This window comes from Morus notabilis, unplaced genomic scaffold (genome assembly GCF_000414095.1).
Source record: "Morus notabilis unplaced genomic scaffold, ASM41409v2 Scaffold388, whole genome shotgun sequence".
Taxonomy (NCBI): domain Eukaryota; kingdom Viridiplantae; phylum Streptophyta; class Magnoliopsida; order Rosales; family Moraceae; genus Morus; species Morus notabilis.
The window spans coordinates 519,144-536,096 of record NW_010362833.1 but is presented as its reverse complement, the minus strand read 5'-3'; the positions used below and the strand labels follow the sequence as shown (position 1 = coordinate 536,096).

Sequence of the window (16,953 nt, the reverse complement as noted above, 5' to 3'; positions counted from 1 at the left end):
TCTTCTTCTTCTTCTTACTTGCGTTCCTTTTGATGTATGCACTTGGGCTGTTTTGATAAGATCGCTTAGCTTCAAGGAGTGCCTATATTTATATGCATTTTCCCGTGAGATATCGTCCAACGTGATCAGTGGCGCGGACACACTACTCTCTTAACTATTACATGATGATATAACTCAATCGTATACTTTTAAATTTTCAGTTTTTTCTTTCTGTCTTTCAAACTGATAAGGCTTTCTTATTAATTTAAAATCATATATACATATATAACTTTAATGGTTACTTTAATAATCATGTATTTTAACTACATGATATTAATTCAATGATTATAATAAATTAAATAGTTAATTAAAAAATATAAAATAATTAATTATATTGAATTTTAATCATCACGTCATATCAAATAATCATGATAGAAGCGTAACATTAAAAATTCGTATATATATATTTAATTTAAAAGGGTTGAATATACAGTTATCATTTAAGAAAAAATAAAATAAAATCAAGTTGATTGCTATTTTTTTACATCTTTAGAAGAGAAAATTACGTATATTGCTATATTTTTTGTTATAGTATATTTGCACTCAAAAAACTAAGTTTATATCACTTAAGATTTTTTTTTACTAATTTAATAAAAGACATGTTTTTACTATGTCACTTCCACAACAAAAATGTTAGTTTAATACTATTATTATGAGTGATATTTCGGTTTTCTCCCATTTTAGAAACTAGGAACTTGTTCTTTTGAGTGAAAAACTCAAAAAAAAAAAAAAAAAACTCGAGTTACAACTTTATTCGAGTTCATGTTCTTTTAAGTTTAAATTCGAGTTTAAACTCGAGTTCAAACTCAAGTTTATGACTAAAACTCGAGTTCAAGTTTCCCCTTCAACTTGAGTTCAGAAACTCGAACTTAAATTAATGAACGGTATTTTTTATATTCTTAAAAATGTTATAATTTTTTCGTTTTAATTCTGATTGAGATGATTTTTTTTTCTATGCGTTGACAACGAAAAGACAAATAAAATCTGACCCAAATACCATATTAAAATTTTTCATCAGCATTGAGTTTTTATTAAAATACTATCTAAATACAAATTCAAGTTTTGACTCACTCAAACACAAACTCAAAAAGATTCTTATCTCAAACCATAACTCAAATGTACACAACCAAACACAAACTCAAGTTACAAATTCAACTCAAATTATAACTTAAATTTAACTTAAAAATTAAACTCAAATTAAACTCTAAAAGAACAAGGCCTAGGGCTTCCCATTACTTGATGGCAATGTTGACAGTGTAGGGCCACCAGTTCTAAGAAAAAGAATAATATTAAAAATACCAACTCTAATCTCAATTTGTACATTAATTTATAAAGTGTCATAATTTTATTAATAAGTGTTTAAAAAATTATTAAACGAGCTCATAATAATAAGAAGTTCCACTATCAATGAAGATCACATCTTATAAATTGCTACACAAATTGGAATTAGAGTGCATAAAAAAAAAGGATGCTATCTATCAATCAATCAATCTTGTGGTACTGGTTGAATGACTTTATTATATATAGGCGCCATCAATCAATCAATCTCCAATAGAAAGCAAAAGATAGTAGGGGTGGTAGCTAGCCACACACGCTGTGTGGCTATGCATAATGGTATGAGATACTACTGTAGAGCTCGGCCTGCTTGTGGTTGCCATAAATTAATGAATGTTTTATCATGGCCTTTGGGTGTTTTCCACTTGTGCTGCACTATGCAAACGTCATAATCCTTTTATTAAGCAGCTAAACGACATGTGATTGTTTTATGTCCTTTTTGTCTTCGTTTCTCATGGTTCCTTTTTTTAACCCAAAACAAAAAAACAAAAAAACAAAAAAACAAACAAAAAAGCAGAAAACAAACAAACGATCTCGTTTTCACTTGGAGAGTTTATAGACAACCTGAAATTATTTATCCAGTATTCTAATAGTAAAAACCACAAGTCATTTTATTGACTGTTCTTTACTCATTTTTCTGCTAAGACCTCGTTTATTTTACCGATTTAAGTTTTTAATTTTAGATTTTTACAGTAAAAAAATCTCAGAAAATATCACATCTAACTTTTTCTGTAAAAAGTTCTCAAAAAATGTTATATCTCAACTCGAATTTACAAAGTGAACGAGACTTAAATATATAACAAATTAATGATGTGCCGTTTTCTTTGCCTATAACAACCAATTAATAGAGCTCTTTGTAAAAATAACTTTATAAGGATACAGAACGTCAATTCACACCTTTTTTTTTTACTTTTCACATACCAATTTCTAATGTTACTAAAATAACCACTAATAAAATTACTTTTAAAGACAGTAATTTTTAGGAAAATACTCATTACATACCTCATAATCCCTAAAATCTGGAAAAATTCCAAAATAAAACAAATTTATAACTCAAATATCATTTTTCGTACGCATTGCTCGAATATAATTCTTGTGATCTTATTATATCTAGGGGCTTAATTAAACTTATGCTATACTGTTACAGTGAGATCATGAGTTGACCTGGCTAGTTGTATACTAACAATGAATGTTCCTTTGAAAAACTTCCACAGAAAATAATTTACTACATCAAGTAGTTGTCGGAATTAGAACTTCATAAATTAGTTGTTATTTCAGCCAATTCAGGGTGATTTCTATTGGGAGACATTTGATGTAGAGACTCCCGTAGAAATTGAATAATCTAGAATGGTTAATCTTTCATCCGAATTACTATATATTATCGTTATATAATGTAGAATTTTATATAAATCACTGTCTTCATATTTCTCCTTTAATTTTTACTTTATTCGCATCTTTTACACGTTTTCGTTGAATTTGGGCATTTGGTAAAAATAATGATCATATATTGTGTTAAAAAAAAGGAAGATAGTTGTAAAAAAAAGGATAAATTCGATTGGTTGATGGGTGAAAAAAAAAAGAAAACCAACACAATTTAATTGTAGGGATTTTTTAAAAAATTTTAAAAGGAGTATAACAAATAAAATGAGTGATGGTTTGAGAATAAGTGTGTAAAAAGTAAAATGAGGTGTCATGAAATGGCTTGTTGCCAGCTATCCTGTTCCTTATTTTAACTCGGAGGAGGAGGAGGAGGCAGAAATTGAAACGGACAAGCGGCGGCGACAACAACAACAACAACAAAAGAGAGGAGAAGAAGACAGCAAGTGCACGTGCTTTGCACACGCATCACCAAATGTGACCCGCCAAAATCTCAAATGAGGTCAAGTTAATTGCAGTAGTACCACTTGTACTTGTGTTCCCATCAAATATTCCTTAGATTGGATTTCAACATTTGGAGCTTTTTTGAGTCAAAAACTTAAAAAAAATAATTCGAGTTACAATTTTATTTAAGTTCATATTCTTTTAAGTTTGAACTTAAGTTTGAATTCGAGTTTAGGACTAAAACTCGAGTTTAAGGGATTGTTCGACTGGGATATTTTTGAGTGAAAAATTAAAAAAAACAACTCGAGTTACAACTTTATTTGAGTTCATGTTCTTTTAAGTTTGAACTCGAGTTTGGGACTAAAACTCGAGTTCAAAAACTCAAACTCAGATTAATGAACAATATTTTTTCTATTCTTTAAAATGCTATAACTTTTTCGTTTTAATTCTAATTGAGATGATTTTTTTCAATGCATTGACAACGAAAAGACGAATAAAACCCTATCCATATACCATATTAAAATTTTTCATCAGCATTGAGTTTTTATTAAAATACTATCTAAATACAAATTCAAGTTTTGACTTACTCAAACACAAACTCAAAAAGATTATTATATCAAACCATAACTCAAATATACACAACCAAACACAAACTCAAATTACAACTTCAACTCAAGTTATAACTCAAAATCTACGTTCAAATCACCTACCTCAAAAACGACAAAAGAACAGCCGCTTAATCATTTTGGACCATGTATTCACGAAGTGGAGAGAGGTCAAGCCATCGGCCACGTCACCCCTTCACCATCCATCCTCTGATCAGTCCGCTCCGGCCTTCCCCGTCAAGCTAGTGACCAATTAACTAAAATTTTGGTTGTCAATTTAATTTGGCGCCATAGTCTATTTAACAACTGCAAATAAAAACAAAATCAATTAATCAAACACTAATACTAGTGATGGTAATAGTGTGATAATAATGACCTGGTAAAACTTGGATTTAGCGGATTTGTGCGGAATAAGCTAAAGATTTAACAAACAAGATAAATAGAAGGATTTTCTTCGTAAATAAGAGATTTATTTAGAAATACTGGATTTATATTAGCCACTAAAAATCTAAACCAGTTAGATTTACTAATCTAAGTATTTCGGATTAAAAAGAAAGAGAAAAAAAACACACATCCTTCCCGTTTTCAATCACATTACATTTCGGGTAATTGGTAAACATGTAAAATTACATGATCAAAAGCTCAACCCTTAAGACACATGAGTAGCTGTAGCCTGTACTCAAATTTGATAAAACGGGAAAGTTTTTCCGTCGTATTTTCTTGAGAAAAAGTCAATAATCTCATGAGACAATCTTCGATTCAAAAGCCGATCAACGGAACAGACAAAAACGACGTCTATAATTCGTTGTGCAAATCATACTTATATGTACCTGCAAGACCACGAGAGGGAAGGAAGAAATGCCACTGGAGTAGTCGACGACGGGAATGAAGCTGTGGAGCTTCGGTGTGGGAGCAAAATCTCCGAAATCGTCGAGGACGGATTCAGTCGCGGCCTCCACGAAGAGCACTCCTTCCGCGTTGCAATCGATTTTGATACGGTTGTCGTCCTTGTTCCGGCGGAGGCGGCCGGCCAACGGGTAGAAGGGGACAAGGAAGATTTGAACTTTGCATCTTAAAGCAGAGTGTCAGATAATAGCAATAAACTATTATGACAGTACTGTAATCTTATATCTATCCTTTTAAAAAGAAAAGAAAAGAAAAACTATTGTATAGGGTTGACATTTCTTTTCTTTTCTTTCCAAAAAAAACAAAACTCATTTCAAAAGGAAAAGGTTTTTAAAATCCCTTTAGTTAGATGCTACGAAGGTTTGGAGGATTTAGGGAGGTTTGTTTTTTATATTAATTTTTTATTTTAAATCATGATTTATAATTTTTTATAATATTTTTTTTTCATAAAAAATACATAAAATAAAAATTATTTTAAATTTATGAACTAAACGTCAACTTAATAGTTTGTGTGATTACAAATTTTATGGTGGTTGAATGACTTTATTATTTAATTAATAGGTGCAATATTATCTTTAATAATAGCATCGTTCATTTTAACGATTCGAGTTTAGAATTCAAGTTTTACTATAATAAAAAACTCTCAGAAACAATCATATCTAATTTTTCGCTACAGTAAAAAGCTCTCACATAAAGTCACATCTCAACTCAAATTAAAAATTTAAATCAGTAAACTAAATGGGCCCTTCATTTTGCAGCCTTACCATTGAAACTGAAAGATAAATTTTAAGTCTCATTCATTTTACCGATTTGAGTTTAGAATTTAAATTTTACTACAGTAAAAAAACTCTCAGAAATAATCATATCTAACTTTTTTATTATAATAAAAAACTCTCATATAAAATCACATTTTAATTTAAATTAAAAACTCAAATTAACAAACTAAAACATACCTCTTCATCAGTCTTTTTATAATTTTGGATCTGGGGCCTCGCCATCTATTATAGCCAGTAAAGCATTGTTTTGTGTTCTGTAGAGATATCGCTGAACAACTCTTTCTCTCTCTACAAAATGAATGACAACATAAATTGGTGAATTAAGAGGAAAGGGGTGAAGCTTTTTTCATGTCTTGGGAGTTAAGAATACACTTGTGCTGCTCTCTCAAGTGTGGTGAAAGGATCCACTCTAACGTCAAAGTCATTATGCTTTTAGGCAAGGAATTTAAGCAGCGAAACGACATGTGATTATTTTTATGTCGTTTTTCTGTCTTCATTTGTCACCATTTCGTTTTTCTTTGAACAACAAGCGACAAATCTTCTTTTCAATGAGAGAGTTAGCCCGTTCACTTCGCTGATTCGAGTTTAGAATTTGAGTTGAGATGTAATTTTATGTGAGAGCTTTTTACTGTAACAAAAAAGTTAGATGTGATTGTTTGTGAGAGCTTTTTACTGTAGAAAAACTCAAATTCTAAACTCAAATCAGCGAAGTGAACGGGGTAATAAACGATCTGACATCATGTATTCTACAGTAAAAACCAAGATCTCTATATATTTTATTAATTTGAGTTTAAAATTAAAATTTTATTACAATAAAAAATTTTAAAAAACAATTATATTTAATTTTTTTATTATAATAAAAAAATTCTCACATAAAATCACATCTCAACTTAAATTAAAAACTTAAATTAATGAACTAAATAAGTATCGTTTTCCTGACATTATGAATTTATGATTCTTGCAAGATTTCAATTTCACGTGCATAGCAGTTCAAGCGAGCTCTTTATAAAAATGATTTTAATAAAAAAGTTTTATTTACACAAATTTTAATAAAATCAGTTGCTAACTAAAAGAGGTACAAATTTGATGTGGATCTAAAATTCAGAGGTATATTTTTTAAAACATCTAAAATAGACTAATAGAGGGTTATTTTACTAAACTCAAAATATAAGAAAGAAATTTGTAAATATCCCATACTTTGGTATCATTCTCATAAATTTTTATTTGCTTTTCATGCTCAAAACAAAATTCATTTTGGATGACAAGGCCTTATGTTTCTTTTCTCCTTTTTCTTGGCAAACAGAAATACACTTTTTCTTTCGAGTGAGCAAATGCTATTTTTTTTATTTAGGAAATTCAACTCAAGTCAAGCCTTGACTTGTACTTGGTTGGGTCCATTCTCCGGCAGCAACAACCCCAGCCCTTCTCTCCGACCACCGCCATCCGCCGCCATCGCCGCCGAAGAAGACTTGAAGTACATCGGATTTGAAGTCAATATACTCACCTCCGAATTCCTTTTGATCTCCAACACCTCCGGCAACCCATCGATGCATCCCTTCGACATTCCGACGTCGATCCTTATCGCCCGATCCTCGCACACGCCATTGATCCCCACCCGCTGAATCGTGTGCCCCATTATCATCCTCTTCGCCCCCGGGATCGTCGCCAGCACGTGCTCCAGCACCTCACAGTCGCACTTCGCCGGCGACTCGTTGGAGAAACTCCTCAGCCACACCACCCCGTTCCTCCCCCGACAGTACGCCGGCGGGTATCTCCTCCCCTGCGATGATCCGTTGATTATCCAATCCCTAACCTCCTCGTTTATCCGATCCAGTCCGTAAGATACGTGGCTCGGCAGAAGCCCGCCGTGGACGAAGACCGAGTCGCCAATTACCAGTACGGTCAGGTTCTTGGAAAGAAATCTCGCCGATATCGGACCAGACGGCCGTAGGGCGGCGATTCTAGCTCGAAATCCGTAGGAGAACTCTGCTTTGACGCCATTGAAGGAGTGAGGAATTCCTTCGAAGAGGTCTCTAGGGTTTTTTTCCAATCCGTCGCAGAGCGATTTCATTTTGGTTCCCACGGAGAACCAATCCGCCCAAATCTTGAACTCCTCCAAGCCCTCCGCCGTCACGAAGCGGAAATCCCCCTCCACGTTCATGATCTCGTGGTTGCCGTTCATGGAGATGATCTCGCCGCCACATCTGGCGGCCTCTCGCCTCAGCTTTTCGATGAAATAGAGGATCTTGAGCTCCTCGCCGCCGCGGTCGAGGACGTCGCCGATCTGGACGACGGTGGTGGAGCCTCCGGTCCATCTATCGGCGTCGTCGACGAGGCTGGCCAGCCTCAGCGACTGCCTGGTCTTCTCGAGGTCGCCATGGAGATCGCCGATCGCGACGAGACGCTCGGTGGCTGGGTATCGGGTCCGCAGAGGATTAGGGTTAGGGTTAGGGTTAGGGTTTGGGAGGTCGTCGGGTAAGAGGAAGAGTCCGCCGCTGACGGAGAAGTCGACGAATGAGTCGACGAAAGAGGAGAGGAGATTGGGGATTTCTTTGCACTCCTCCCTCCGCGGGTACTCCATCGTTACCAATTCTCTCGCTCTCTCCTCTCTCTCTCTAATCAATCTCTGCAATCTATTGGTTGTCTCTGCGTCTGTATCTACGGTGTGTAAAGAGGGTCAGGTTCAAAGAGAAGACTTTCTTTTCTTTGAGCGAGTGCGTGCCATTTACGCGGTATGAGATCGCGTGAAATTATGTGGAACACGTGTTGTGAGGAGAAAAAAAGGGGGAAAAAAGCCCCAAAACCCTTAAACCCTAAACATACGAGCGACGGCAGCAAAGCCCCCAAATTGTTAGAGAGAGAGAAGAAGAAGAAGAAGAAGAAGAAGAAGAGGATGAATCACATAGCAGCAGCAGAAGAGCAAATAGTATCAGAGAGGATAAGGCAAAAGCTACAAGAAGTGAATTTGGCTGCTCAACAACATCTCTCTCCCATTCAGGATCACGTCAATTTCACCCTCCAGGTTTTTTTTTCTTTTTTATTTATTTATTTATTCTTTGATTTTGATGTTGTGTTTCTTATCGCTTTGTTTTGGGAATATATTATAAGATTACGATTGGTTGGCTGAACTAATAAAGGACGGACCTTTTTTTTTTTTTTTTTTGTGAAATTGATTTTCGAACTTCAAATTTCAATCCTTTCCTAAGGTACCTCATTCGTTCCATTCCAAGTATGCCTTACAAAACACCATTCGAAATTTCGAATAACCTGAATTTCCTCCATTTTTTTTTTAAAATTACTTGGTTTTGTATAAGAAAAATCAGAACTTTATACATTCTTGCTGGCAAAATTCGCTGAGTGTTTTGCGTTCGACTATATCTAATTATTAAGAAACTTTGCAGAATCTTGTGTATTTTGCTGTATCCAGTTGTTGGTTGGCTAAATGGATGCGAGGCCTTTACGTGAACTCATTTTTGAAATCCAAAATTTCAATTCTTTCCTCGTCTAATAACGGACGAATGTACCTCATTCTAAGTACGCTCAGGAGATCACCATTTGTTGTTACCTGAATTTCCTCGTTAAATTTTTAAAAGTTTCTTACTTTACTTGGTTTTGTGTATGAAAATCCTAAAATTTATATTTTTGTTCTTAGAAAGTTAAGGCGAATAAGCTAATTCATTATGCAAGCTACAAACCGGCTGATTAAATTCTTTTATCTTTCTTACTTTGATCATGTAAATTTTCCTTTTGACATAATTTGAAATGAGGGGGTTATTGTATGCAGCAAGCATACTTCAAATGTGCATACGAGTGCTTTGATAGGAGAAGAAAGCAAGAAGAGATAAGCAATTGCGTTGAGTATTGCAGTGTTCCTGTTGTTAGTGCTCAACAGAGAGTTGAGAATGAGATGGCCAAGTTTCAAGTAAGATATTATGATCCTTCTTCTCACCCTCCTTTTCGTTTTGATTGTTTTCTTTGTCTGATAGATCTCAGGTCACTTTCTGGTCATCCGAATAGTAAAATGTTGGAAAATTATGTTGGGTGGCCTTTTTTAACCACTTTTTTTCATACATAGCCTGAGTTATTTTATTTTATTTTATGAAAATGGTCGTTTTGTTTACATGAGTCAATCAATGATTGACCTATGAACCACAGTCAACCAGTGATTGACCCACGGTCAATCATGTTATTAATTTATCAATGGTTTATCATTAATAAACATGTAATTTGTTAATTAAAATTGATTAATTACTAATTGATTTTGATTGATTATTAATTAATGTTGATTAATAATAAAGAATAATCTATTTAATAGTGATAAATTAGAGTCAATCAATAATTCACCGCTGAGTCAATCAATGATTGGCCACTAATTTAATGAAACGACCATTTTTGCAATTTTGCAAACCTTTGGCCATTTATGAAAAAACATCCTTAAAAAAAGGCCATTTGTGCTGATATCCTAAAACGTTTTAGATGATTTCACTCCTTTTGCAATTGGATATAGGATAAGGGTACTGCTGGTTTGAGTTTTTTTTGTTTTTTTTTTCAAATAGTAATTGACGATGCAAGTAGTTTTAGAGAGGACGGCAATTATGTTCATGAACATAAGAAGTATGCTAGAGTAAATTGGGATAGGAAAGGATTGATTCATTGGAGAATTTTCATAAGGATTGATTCGTAGGAGAATTTTCGTATGTTCCAGGTGTGATTCGTCGGAGAATTTTCGTATGAACATAAGTAGTTTTTTTTTTTTTTTTTTTTTTCATAAGGATTGTTTTGCTTTGATTTGTAGCAGAATTTTCGTGTTTCTGGATAGCCAATTCATTTCTCTCTCCACTTACTTGATAGTACTTAATCTTCATTGCAAGAACTGGCTTTCTAAACTGGGATAGGTTTCTCATTGGATAAATTTCACGTTTCTTTCACTTTCTCTTTCATCTATAATCTTAAAGTAGGAAATAAGTTCAATTGTGAAGGGAAAAAAAGGGTAAATTGAAGATTTGCAACTAGAGATAGTATTTTATACTACCGTCAGCTTTACCTTGAGGAACGAACGGTTAGTTGTCTGTTAGAGAAAGGGAGAGGAAAACTCCTCTCTTCTCTCTCTTCCAAGAGCCTGGATCTTGGCCTATTTCTTTATCCTTGGCCGAGTAAGTACACCCCTCTTATTAGTTATTCGCCTGTATGGTTGAACTAGATTGTCTATAAACTTCTCAGAGTAAGTGACGTGGTAGAAGTTCCACTTCGGATTCACTTCACCGTTCACTTCGCTGATTCGAGTTTAAAATTCGAGTTTTTCTACAGTAAAAAGCTCTCACAAACAATCACATTTAACTTTTTTACTACAGTAAAAAGCTCTCACATAAAGTCACATCTCAACTCGAATTCTAAACTCGAATCAGCGAAATGAACGGGGATGTTTCAAAAATGTTCTTAAAACGACAAAATCTGTTTAAATAGTTACAAGTATTGCAGGTGGTTACATGTTTGATGTGTGTTATATTGCAGATTGTTACGTGTTGCTGTTTGATGTGTGTTATACATTGACTGGCCATGCTTTTGGAAAATTAGTACACAGGACAATACTGATGTCTATTTTTTAAAATTCCTAATTTGGATACAGGAGAAGTTGAACAGGGCTCTAATGGTTTGCCAAGACAAGTTCGATTCAGCTAAGTTACAACAGAACAAGAACAATATGCTGAACGATTTGGAGTCGTGTGTCGAGCACTCGATCCAGGACAGTATCAAGACGCTACCGCATCTTTCTGAAAAATTGAGGGCTTCCTTTTCCGTTAACAATTAAGTCAAAGAATTAAATAAATACTAATCTTAGTTTATCCCCGCCTCCATTGAGTTTTACCATAAGTTAATGATAATCGGTTAATACGTTAAGGTCAGCTATGTGATCTTTTTTGAGGCTTTATCGTTTATGAAAATTTCCCATTCATGTCCTAATTGGAAATGCTTGTTTTAACCATTCGCTTAAATATGCATTTACAGTTTGTTTTGTGTTTGTTACACTTTAGGAACTCGACAGCTACCATATTTCATAATCATGAAAATTAGTACGGGATGGATAGATTATTTTCGGGACAATATTTTGAAGAAAACCTAATTTTACTGTAGTCTCTCGTCGGCCAAAATTTTGGAAACAATCTTCCAAGGGGCAATTTTTCATCTGGTCGCAGCTGGGGAAATTCATGAAGAGAATTTCTAGCAAATTGGGCAGCCCCACCAAGCTGAACCAGTGTATATTGATATCTACATATGCACAAAAACATTCAAACAACAACACACCATTATCTGAAATCCATTTCTTGAACTGCAAAATAAATAAATAATTAAAAAAGAAGCAAAACAAAACTGGTGAACAAAATTGTAAAAATGGAGTTAGCGTCCTCTCTTTTCAATTTTCATGGTGATAACAAAACAGCGACAACCATTACTGTTAGCACAGAGAGTGACAACATAAGCTGATTCATATGTGTCCTTGAGAAGAACAGTCGCATTATTCGACAACAAAAAATAATAATAATAATAAGTGATCAAACTTTAAGATGACGCGCTTGATTCAGCATCTTTCTTGCCCTTTTGCGCTTCAAACTTATCTATGGCCATTTGGAGCTCATCTGTACCTCCGACGGCTCTCATGGTGTAGAAATAGACTCCGAAGACAAACGCCGTCAATCCCCCGGCAACTACCAGATTCTTTGTCTTAGGTGCAAGGCTCCTAAATCCCCCCGCCATCTCTTTTAAACCAAACCAGCTTTCTGATTATGCTTCTGACCTGTGACCCAAATAATAATAATAAAAATAAAAATAAAAACAAAGAGAGGCTGATGAGGAGCAAGATATTGATCATTAGGTATTAGTTTAAGATTTAAGATTATGTTAATCTATTATGGTTATTTATCTTTTTTATTATCATGTTACTATCTGTTAGGATTATAATGTTGTATTATATTATTGATATTTTGAATAAAGACCTGGATTAATGGTATTGAAATAAAAATAAAAAATAAAAATAACCTTCTCTCTACTTCACTCTTCCTTTTCTCAGAGTCTTTTTGAAGAGAAACCGATATAGATAGCTTGGTCAAGATTCAAGAAGAAGAATCAATATGAAAATACTACATACTACACAAGTGAAAGTGCATTAAACTAGTAGATCAGAATAATTTAAGCAAAATATATCAGACAACCCTTAAATCGGATTGCAAAAAATCCATAAAACTTATAGAATAAAACAGATATTTTAGCACAGAATGGAAAAAGTTAAAAAGAAAGTATTTTGATAGCTTGGATGATAAAAAAGAACTGAAGAAAAAAGTCCGCCCTAGTAAGTTCGATTTCCATATCATTTTCCCCCAACCAAATAAGTTCCTGAAAAAAGCCCCATGGGGAGGATCTATTTGCTCTGCCTTAAAAAAAAATTGAAGAAAATTAAATCTCTAACCAACAGAATATATTAAATAAACAAAAAAAATTTAATGCTTTTGTTTTCCCGTTTCAATTCTTTTTTTTTTTTTTTGGGGAATGTTCGTGTGTTAACACTTTTTTCAGAAATGAATCAAATTTGTCGCCTTTACAGTTGAATACATTAACATAAACCCCAGAAAGGCGAGAACAATGCATGAAATGCAAAAAGACATGGAATACAGAATCAAGATTTCAATTTTCTCCTCTCCTAAATAAATTTTCTGGGCAACCAACCAAGCACGGCAGAAAAACACAACTAAATAAATTTCTTAAAAGAATTAAAATTCATTAAGAGAAGAAGAAAATAGAAACAAACCTGAAATTCTGGAATTGAGAACCAAACCGAAGAATTCTAATCTACGTCTAGAACCCTCGATTAAACCTCAGTTTGGAGCTTGCTTTTTTGCTTTTGTGATTCCGGAGTGCTAACGTGCGCGGTGAGTGTCAATACACGTCACCTAGGTTGGTTCGATGGGCTTTTCTAGTTGGTTCGATGGGCTTCTCTAGTTGGGCCCAGTCTGAAACTCAGTCCAGAATCGTATGTTTGTAGAGCTTAGACTCCGTTCATTTCGCTGATTCGAGTTTAAAATTTGAGTTTTACTACAGTAAAAAGCTCTCAGAAACAGTCACATCTAACTTTTTTACTACAGTAAAAAGCTCTCACATAAAATCATATCTCAACTCGAATTATAAACTCGAATCAGTGAAGTGAACGGACACATCCAATTACCACCGCAATGTTTCTCTCTCTTTTTTTTTTTTTTTTTTAACTTTTGATTAGAAGGATTAATTGCACAAATTGCTCCCTATCTTTCTTGTTATTTGGTAATTTAGATTCTAAACTGGATTATTCTCACATAGCGCACTCAAACTTTTCTGTCCAAACTTTACAAACTTCCTTTTTGTCACTCAAGTTTTAAACTAGTCTCGTTTTGAAAAAAAAAGAAAAAAATGAGGTAGTGATCTTTCTATTAGAACTTCTATTAAGAAAAATGAAAAAGATTACATGACTACACGTAACTCTTCCTTTTTTTAAACTATTTTTCTTAAACTTTTAGGGTTTGTTTTTTTAGAGTAAAACTTAAAAAAAGTTTGAATTTAAGTTACAACTTTATTCAAGTTCATGTTTATTTGTAAAATTTGAGTTTAAACTTGAGTTTTAACTTGAGTTTTAACATGAGTTTGAGGCTAAAATATGAGTTTAAGTTTCCTCTTCAACTCAAGTTCTTAAACTCAAATTCAAGTTAATGAACAATATTTTTTCTATTATTAAAAACGTTATAACTTTTTCGTCTTAATTCCGATTGAGATTATTTTTTTCTATGCGTTCACAATGAAGAGAAGAATAAAATTTCATCCATATACCTTATTAAAATTTTTCATCATCATTGAGATTTTATTAAAATACTATTTAAATACAAATTCAAGTTTTGATTTACTCAAACACAAACTCAAATAGATTCTTAATTCAAATCATAACTCAAATGCGCACATCCAAACACAAACTCAAGTTACAACTTTAACTCAAATTATAACTCAAATTCAACTTAAGATCTACACTCAAATCACAATAACTTAAAAATGTAACCGAACAAGCTCTTAATCAAATGAGTGAAGTGAAATTAATCTAAAATTTACGTGATAAAATTTAAGCTTTTAAAATTTAGGACAAACAAGAATGATCATTTCATCTTTAAATATTCTTATTAATTGCATTCTAATTCATAATGGACGGAATCCCCATAATTCTTGCACAGATGCAGCAATTAATTTTCTGTTGTTGACAAGTTGGACCGCAATTATTTTTTTTTTTTGATATTTGGGATCCTAGTTGTCTAGATTGTAGTTGCTACGGATTTTTATAAATAAAATTAGCCCGGATTGTCAAACTTAAAAGGTCGGTGAGTTGTAAACAATGAACAATTCGGTGCATTTGTGAAAGGAAAAGAAAAAAAAACCCTGACAATATGCTATTTCAGTTTGACAATATGTTTCGGACGGTGAATTACAGAGCACATGGAAATCAAAACGAGAATAGGAAACAGAATATTCTAGACTAAAATCTGTCTATAGACTATACAAAGACAGTGTGTGTGTGTGTGTATATATATATATATGTATATATATATATATAAATACATTATTTGGTGTATTATATTGAATTTTAAAGGTTTTTGATTGGTTGTATGTTTTATTTTTTATTTTTTTTTAATGTTCAAGTTGGTTGGTTGTCGGTTATCATACATATGCTGAATGTATATATCAACGATAATTAAGCTTAACTATTATATATATGTTTTCTGTGGTCAAACTAAAGTAATTCTTTTTTTTTTTAGAGGAACCAGAGGATAAACTAAATTACGGATTAATTTGAAAAATTTCTCTCGAACTATGATCTTCGTAACATTTTGTCCTTCAAATTTTAAAACGTAATATCCGCTCTTCTTGAATTTTATTCTATTATCAAGTTTTCCTTACTATGATGAATGACAGAATTCGTCATATGTCAAGCACATGAGCTATCTGAGGATGGTAATATTAGAATTTTCTCTACTGTCAAGCCACTTTCACAATTTGAAAAAAAAAAAAAAAAAGACTCCCTCTCTCTAATTTTTCTCTCTTCCTCTCTCTATTTCTTGATTATCGCTCTATCTCTGAGAAACCAAAAAAAAATCTCATACATGAGAAACTAGATCTCCACCTACAATATCGATGGGGTTGGGTTGCTGAGGCCAGACAGAGAGTCGCGATGGGATTAGAGAGAGAGAAGAGCAAGGTTTGGCACAACGGTGGTGCGTCGCAGGAGGGCTAGGCTTGCTGGGGCTGGAGAAGGAGAAGCGCAGGTCGCGTGACGATGGTGGTGTTGGTCTCCGAATCGAATTCGGGTGCAGAAGCGCGGTGGTGCGGGGAAGAGGCGGATCGTGTATAACAAAAATTTTTATAAAACTTTTGAGATACTCTATAGATTATATTAATTTATGCACTAATAAATTAATCTCATTAACTTGTATATATCAAGAACTCAATCAGGAAAAATACCTGTAAGCCGACTTGGATGATAACTTAAGTTCTTTGACCACGAACAGTCCTTGCTCCAATCTTTGTGTTTAGAAAACCAATGTCTTCCACATCAATTCCTAGAATCCACGAAGACGTGTGTGTGGGCACACATGAGACAAAACGGGTTACAATAAACACTCGAATTTCCACAAACACCATCACATGCACGATGTGGAATTTTTGGAGAAAAAATTTTCCTTCCTTTCTCTCTTGAGAATTTCGGCCAGCCTTAAATCTTAGGGCAGAAAAATTGTTTCCTTCTTTCTATAGAGAAATTTCGGCTACTTCTAAAATCAGGGCAAAAAACCATTCCGAAAATTGTCTCAAAAATAGTATTTATAGAGTAGAAGTCAAACTTCTAGAATGAATCCAATCTCTATCTCTAAGATAAAGCTTGTTAATTATCTCCTATTTAAATTTTAAACCAAATCTCCTCTTTTCCTCTATCCTATATGGCCGGCCATTCTAAGGGGATTTTCATCCCTGTGTGGCGCCAATATCAGATAGGGAAGGAAGAGAAAATCATCATTTATCCTGTAGTCCAATTTTGACTCAAATTCAAATTCCAATTTAAGTCAAACTTAAATTAATTTGAATTCTAAATTGAACAACTTATCAAATAAATTTAAATGGATAAATCTAGATGTGTTCAAATTCAAATTTAAAAAATCACATTATTTAAATAATAATTAATTCTCAATTAATTATTTTCGAGTATTTAATTTTAGAATACTGTAATTCTAAAATTCCCATTTTGCCCTCTGTGTCTGGCAGAATTACTAGGACGACGAGGGGACAAATGGACCTATAATCCCGAGCTCCAATAAAATTAATAATCAATTAAACACTTTAATTAATTAATTAATTCTATTAATTCCAATAGTTACTCCACTATAAACTTAGAATTGCACTCTCGAAATTATAGA

The 16,953-nt window shown here is 33.4% G+C and overlaps 3 protein-coding genes across 5 annotated transcripts; 1 reads left to right on the top strand and 2 right to left on the bottom strand.

Moving 5' to 3' along the window:
- Positions 1 to 6,692: 6,692 nt before the first annotated feature.
- LOC21403289 (shewanella-like protein phosphatase 2) lies at positions 6,693 to 8,085 on the bottom strand. The gene has a single exon (XM_010103071.2). It carries the CDS (start codon positions 8,061 to 8,063, stop codon positions 6,849 to 6,851), a length of 1,215 nt encoding a protein of 404 aa, XP_010101373.1. The 5' UTR covers positions 8,064 to 8,085; the 3' UTR covers positions 6,693 to 6,848.
- Positions 8,086 to 8,195: 110 nt separating this feature from the next.
- On the top strand, positions 8,196 to 11,588 carry LOC21403288 (protein FAM136A). The gene is made up of 3 exons (XM_010103070.2): positions 8,196 to 8,504; positions 9,267 to 9,404; positions 11,109 to 11,588. Exons 1-3 carry the CDS (start codon positions 8,217 to 8,219, stop codon positions 11,289 to 11,291), a joined length of 609 nt encoding a protein of 202 aa, XP_010101372.2. The 5' UTR covers positions 8,196 to 8,216; the 3' UTR covers positions 11,292 to 11,588.
- Positions 11,589 to 11,864: 276 nt separating this feature from the next.
- On the bottom strand, positions 11,865 to 13,398 carry LOC21403287. 3 transcript variants are annotated; one of them, XM_024168841.1, is made up of 3 exons: positions 13,284 to 13,398; positions 12,518 to 12,625; positions 11,865 to 12,275 (listed from the first exon to the last, which is right to left on the bottom strand). In XM_024168841.1, exon 3 carries the CDS (start codon positions 12,233 to 12,235, stop codon positions 12,041 to 12,043), a length of 195 nt encoding a protein of 64 aa, XP_024024609.1. In that variant the 5' UTR covers positions 12,236 to 12,275; positions 12,518 to 12,625; positions 13,284 to 13,398; the 3' UTR covers positions 11,865 to 12,040. The 3 variants fall into 3 exon arrangements, with proteins under 3 accessions (XP_024024609.1, XP_024024607.1, XP_024024608.1); XM_024168839.1 differs by having other exon boundaries at positions 12,518 to 12,579; XM_024168840.1 differs by lacking the exon at positions 12,518 to 12,625.
- Positions 13,399 to 16,953: the final 3,555 nt, after the last annotated feature.

Coding starts and splice junctions, on each gene's coding strand:
- LOC21403289 (XM_010103071.2), bottom strand. CDS start 8,063: ATGGAGTACCCGCGGAGGGAGGAGTGCAAAGAAATCCCCAATCTCCTC.
- LOC21403287 (XM_024168841.1), bottom strand. CDS start 12,235: ATGGCGGGGGGATTTAGGAGCCTTGCACCTAAGACAAAGAATCTGGTA.
- LOC21403288 (XM_010103070.2), top strand. CDS start 8,217: ATGAGATCGCGTGAAATTATGTGGAACACGTGTTGTGAGGAGAAAAAA. Junction 8,505..9,266: donor ACGTCAATTTCACCCTCCAG/GTTTTTTTTTCT, acceptor TATTGTATGCAG/CAAGCATACTTCAAATGTGC. Junction 9,405..11,108: donor ATGAGATGGCCAAGTTTCAA/GTAAGATATTAT, acceptor ATTTGGATACAG/GAGAAGTTGAACAGGGCTCT.